The following is a 5,902-nucleotide window of genomic DNA, read 5'->3' as shown; positions in this document are numbered from 1 at the left end:
ATGCATATAAACACATATTTTTCATTGTTTTTAGCGGATTATCTTAAATCTTGTTCAAGAAATGATCCAAACTTGAACGAATGTGCATTAAAATCTGCAAGGGAATCTCTCAATTTATTTGCACTTGGTGACACCAGTAGAGGCCTGTTGCCATTAGATCCACTTTATGTCGCTGAGATGAAGATTTGTGTTCCTGATAAAAACGGTTTAAATGTTGTTTTCAAAAATAATTATTTTAAAGGATTAGCGAAATTGCATTTACAAGATCTTAAGTGAGTATTTTACATGTTACTATATTTAAATGATTATATGTTTTTTATCAAGGGTAATGTTAAACAGCTTCGTTTTTCCTCAAGATATTTATAAACGTTTAGTTAGAATAAATAAATATTATTAAGAGAAATCATATAACGATTTTATCTTTTAATCTGTATCTATTTTTTTTATCTATATGTAAAAAAGTCTTTCCCGTGGTTTTTACGTGACTGACGCACATACAAACAGAAAAACAGTAAAAATTTATCAACATTTCTTAGTTATAGTATATTATTAAAGCATTTAAAAAATATTTATTGTGCACAATGGTCTAGACTGGTAGTTGGTTATTTTTTTTGTTTTTCTATTTGTTTGTGCCTAAATTAAGTAAAAATCACGGGACAGATTTTGACTTCAAAATATAGATATACCAATATTAAGGTCAACTTGGTTTAAATTTTAGTTTTATAGCCATGAAATACTTTATAACTGAGAAATTTTGAAAATAGAAAAAAATTGATCACGAGGCGGGATTCGAACCCACGTTTTTTGCCAAACCGTAGCAACGCCTAGCCTCTCGGCCACCCGTGATCCCGCCAGTAATCGAATTTCTTCTACTCTTTTGTCTTTCTACTGAAATTTAAGAAAGTTCAACTACATTTTATTAAAATAAATTTGTAGAGGTGGTTTTTTTACAAAAAAAAAAGAATTCGCGAATAGGTCATCAAATGAGGCATTATTCAATAGGTCTTTTAAAGTGAAATATAAGCTTAAGTAGGTTTTTAGTTAGATTTATGTAACATGCGAGCGATGCTGTGAGCGGAAAGCTAGTAAACAATACAACACAACTAAGCCAGAAAAGCCAGTCTATTAAATACCATCCCAAAAATGTTTCTTAAGCAAGTAAAAAAAATCATTAAAATTCGGTGAAAATAAGGAACTATTTGAGCACAATGAGTTACGGGCAATTAGCTACGGGCCTTTAATTATGAATAACATCGTGACGCCGCCTCAAAGGGAGCACAGAAATTAAGCGCGGATGATTCGACGAGCACAAAAGAAGTAATGGAGTGAACCGGCCTATGATCTGGTGAATTTTAGTTGAAGATTTATGTGAGGGATAGGTTAATTTGATTAATTAAAACTTCCTTCGTTTTACACCCGCGAAATTACAGACGTTTTATTTAAGGGAACTCTAATAATTTTAATGGTGATTATCTTCGCTTCATTGGTTGGTAAATTGTATTATTTTAGTACCTTACTTCTTCGTAAGTAGTTGCATGAATTAGTTTTGTTTCATGTTCAGAATTTCATGGAGTAAATTATTACTTTTTATGTCATAGTCAGAAAAGAACCTAGTGGGTCGCCTGATGAGCATTTGCAGAGGCCTTACGTCTCTGCATATATATTTCCAACAGTAAAAGGATAAAGATAGGATTGATGAAGGGAGTAAAAATAAGGTCTGGGAAGGGAAAACGACACGGCCCTCCGGCTTGTTCGCTCATCAAATGAATCACCAGTAGCATGCTACTATTTCACACATATCATATCATCATAAAGCAGCTACTGGCAGTATGTGTAAAAAACACATTGATTACATTTTAAAAAATCACCGACTCCTATTAATAGAAAGTTACAAATAATAATAATTTTAGTAATATTTTATAGCACCTACGCCAACTTCACGCTATACAAGCATAATTAGGTATGTAACTTTGAATCCACAGTAAAATTACAAATTTCTCTTTGAAAATACACATTAATATGAAGCTTAAATGACACTTTAAAAATATACACATGCTAATACTTGTATACATTATTACAATGACATTTGACTTATACTTTACAAGACCGGTTACAAATATCCTTAGAACGACACTAGCAATTATTTTTAATCATTCAATTATTGACATTGTAACGTATGTATATACTTTATCGGTACACTTCACTAATAGGAGGTTGTTTTTATACATGTATATTAAGGTTAGCGTCATCTCGACCCCTTAACCTAAGTATTAAGGTCAAACACTATATTCATTTTATGTAAAATTACACGCGTATTTAATAGCAATTCACATCTTGCATGATTTGAATGTAAGATTGCATACAGCTCATGTATTATAAATATCGTCGTTGCGCTTGAGAAAAATGTTACATTTTTCCGCTTGCTTCTGAATCATTACGATATTTTGGTCTATTGGTGGTATTTGTGGTGTTTAGCGTTTTAGGTCTATATTTATAATGTGTAAGAAGCGCACAATTCAGAACGAATTGGACCAGATAGCACCAGGGAATGTACACACCCTGACCTTTCCACTCCTCTCTCTTTTTCCCGTCGTCAACTCTTCTGTATCCTTTTAATTTAAAAAAAACGGGCAACGCACTTGGAAAGGCCATTGAATGCCATAAAACACTTTGAATGTCATATTTTCGACATCTATGAAACTGCGTAATATATAAAATGTATTACTAAGCGCGAGTAAATATTGGCGGCCTGTGGTAGCATATCGTTTCCCAAACAAAAAGCCTAAGTACAGTTTTTACGGAGATACATATTAGGCATGTTTAAGTGTCACAATTAAAATTGAACACAACAACATTCGTATAGCTTTTTATTCTTATATAGTTTTTTTACTCATCAGTTTTTCATCGTTCACACAAGAAGCAAAATGAAGTACATTTAATGATTTTAGATTCGACTTGGACAAAAAATTAATCACCGCTGACGCTTTAGTGACTCTTGATGTAAAAAATGAATATGAGGTCAGTGGAAAAATCCTTGTTTTGCCGATTCGATCCAGTGGTGATGCATCTATAAAGCTAAGTATGAAAAACATTTATAGTCTTTGAAATATAACCGCTGATATAGCTTAAAATCTTAACACGATTATGATTTATTCGGATTATACAACTTGAGTTCTATAAAACAAAAACAACTGAGCTGAAGATCGCAAAAGATAAGAAAACATGAATATGGTCAGAAAATACAAAAAATAATGTTACGTTCTTTAAGATAAGTCATAACAACGATTAATCTTTGAAAATTAAACTTTTAATATTATATTCGTGAAAATAATACTACATACGTCTTAGAAAACAGTCGCCAAGCAATACCATATGGTTTTAATATAAATACTTATGTTCTGTAGTTGAAATCCTACTAATATTATAAATTCGAAAGTTTGTAAGGATGTGTTTGTGTTTGTTACTCTTTCACGCAAAAAATACTGAACCGATTGCAACTGGAATAACTTATAGGCAACTTTTTATCCCGATATTCCTACGGAATACGAACTTACGCGTGTGAAACCGCGGGGCGCAGCTAGTATTATTATATTTGACATGTGTTAAAACGCGTTAGCTAGAACTTATAAGTATCATAATTATCATTCATCAAATATTATATATTCTTTGGCGGATTATTTCAGATGTGCTCTCAGTCTTTCATAACCTCTCCATTGAAGAGCAAAAGGACAATTTAAACGTGAACCTATAAAATTACAGCCATTTCCATCTTAGAGAAGGGGATCCCTCTGGTCAAAGTAATTTAGTCAAATGAATAAGGGTTTAAATGAAATGGATAGACGAAATAGTCCTGAGGTCCAGACGAAGTGGTCCTTTGCATTGAAATATAAATGTGTGAGAAATGAAAGGGGGCTTTGTTGAATATTAGTTTGATCATAAGTAGAATGTACTGCGATTCTATATAACTGCACAATTGATATAGTCAGTTGATAACAAATCGCAGCCAGTCACGAAGACTATTAACAAATGAGGGTAGCTGGTCATCCAACAGAATATTAAAATACAATTGATATCCGACAAATGCATATTTCTTTGTTAATTAAGTAGATTAGAGGTCCGTCTCGGCGTAACTCGTGGTACACTAATATAGACTAGGTCTATAGGGATCGCGTACTCATGTAAAGTTGAAATGATTTTTGAAATCGGCCGAACAGTTCCGAGATTAGCGGGTTCAAACAACCAAACAAAATCCTCAGCCTTATGTTATGAGTATTTTTTGCTTATTTCCAGCAATAATAAAAAAAAATGTATTTATTTTACAGAAAACACACTATTGCATATACGAATATGGTACAAACACATCACAGCAGATGACGATAAAGTTCATTGGAATATTACAAAACATGACATCAAGTATGAGGTCGAAAAGGCCATTTTCCGATTAGAGAATTTATTGAACGATAAAAATATAGGTAAACTGTTTTCGATTTATTGTATGAAAACCAAAAATAGATAGATTCTCTACCAGAGATAAATACGATCAAAAAAACTAACATCAATATTTGCTGGTTTTTTCGGTGATATAACCATTGTACTTAATGGTAAAGGGCTATGGCCAGCAGTGGGCAGGAAAAGGTTCAAAAGAGAATCAAATATATCCTCTTCGAATTTCCATATAATTTGTTAATCCAATATTTTTTTTACATTTATTCTTAAGTTTATTTCCGAAGTAAATCATGCACGCTGTTTTTACGTACTGTGATATTTTTTGTTCTAATCTTTAATGATTTTTATATTGCCTCCAAATCTTAACTATGTAATCGTGGAAACCAGTAAAATAATTCTTTTGAACACGAGAACACGAGTTTATACTTTATACTTTAAACAAATCGGAGGAGATTAATGTAATATGAATTTTTGACGTGATCCATAGTAGTATCTACAATTATTGCTCAAAGATAAGTCAATTCTTAATGTTTTCCAAATTACATACAACGATGTAAGGTTACTTGTGAAATTTAATGTACATAAGTACTACTATAATAATAATTATAACATTCCTTGAATACCAAAACTTTATTTCTATAAAATTCTATAAACAAAGCTTCCTGGACACAGCGTTTACGGCAATTGGTTTTAGACATATTCAGCTAGTTATGTTTTGTATAATACGAGTACCGCGTTCATATTTTGTCTTTATATAGACTAATAGTTATCTGTGATCTCAGATATTCAATGGTTGCTTGATCGAATGGTTGACATAATAATGAATGATTGTTTAAATTAATCAATCTTTTGAATGGTAAAATTTTATTCTTAATTTCTTTGGTGAATACATTAACAAGATTAATAACAAATAATAATAAAAAATACAACATTATCGTATACCTGATATGACCACCAATTTCTAACTACTAGGTAAATAAAATAACATAACAGGAGATCACACTATCTGACAGTTATTGCAAAACAAAAAGCACCACACTCCGAATAATTTAAACTGTTAAAAAGCATACCGTTTTTACATTTTCAGGGGATCAAATAAACAAACTGCTTAATGAAATGTGGCGTGAGATAGTGGCAGATGTCGGGCCGTCCATATGCGAGAGCCTGAGCGATTCCGTCGTGAACAACTTAGCTGTTTTACTCAACCAGGTTCCCTATGACGAACTTATGCCTGAATGAATAAAATGTGAAACGTACCTGTATACATTTAGTTATATTTAGTTTAGCGGGTAATTTGAAAGGCTGTCTAAGTTTAACGTTGGAATATGTAGGAATATTGATAGTTTTGTATTTGAAAATCTATTACAAGCGTGAGCTACTGCCTATGACCTGAAGTTTTCTTATGTGGTTTGTGTTAACACATTATAATAATTTAAACAAATTAGAATTTATATAC

At 31.9% G+C, this 5,902-nt stretch overlaps 1 protein-coding gene across 1 annotated transcript; it reads left to right on the top strand.

Annotated features, from left to right (window-relative positions):
* On the top strand, positions 1-5,685 carry LOC119833954 (circadian clock-controlled protein daywake-like). Its single transcript, XM_038358200.1, has 4 exons — positions 1-272; positions 2,949-3,079; positions 4,323-4,472; positions 5,534-5,685. Exons 1-4 carry the CDS (start codon positions 1-3, stop codon positions 5,683-5,685), a joined length of 705 nt encoding a protein of 234 aa, XP_038214128.1.
* Positions 5,686-5,902: the final 217 nt, after the last annotated feature.

This window comes from Zerene cesonia, chromosome 18, assembly GCF_012273895.1.
Source record: "Zerene cesonia ecotype Mississippi chromosome 18, Zerene_cesonia_1.1, whole genome shotgun sequence".
Taxonomy (NCBI): domain Eukaryota; kingdom Metazoa; phylum Arthropoda; class Insecta; order Lepidoptera; family Pieridae; genus Zerene; species Zerene cesonia.
The sequence above is the reverse complement of the archived record's forward strand: the minus strand, read 5'-3'. Positions and strand labels throughout refer to the sequence as shown.

What these genes read in the sequence shown, in the direction of transcription:
- LOC119833954 (XM_038358200.1), top strand. Translation starts at nt 1, where the DNA reads ATGCATATAAACACATATTTTTCATTGTTTTTAGCGGATTATCTTAAA. An exon ending in TTGCATTTACAAGATCTTAA is followed by an intron (nt 273 to 2,948) that starts GTGAGTATTTTA and finishes TAATGATTTTAG; the next exon opens with ATTCGACTTGGACAAAAAAT. An exon ending in TGATGCATCTATAAAGCTAA is followed by an intron (nt 3,080 to 4,322) that starts GTATGAAAAACA and finishes TTTATTTTACAG; the next exon opens with AAAACACACTATTGCATATA.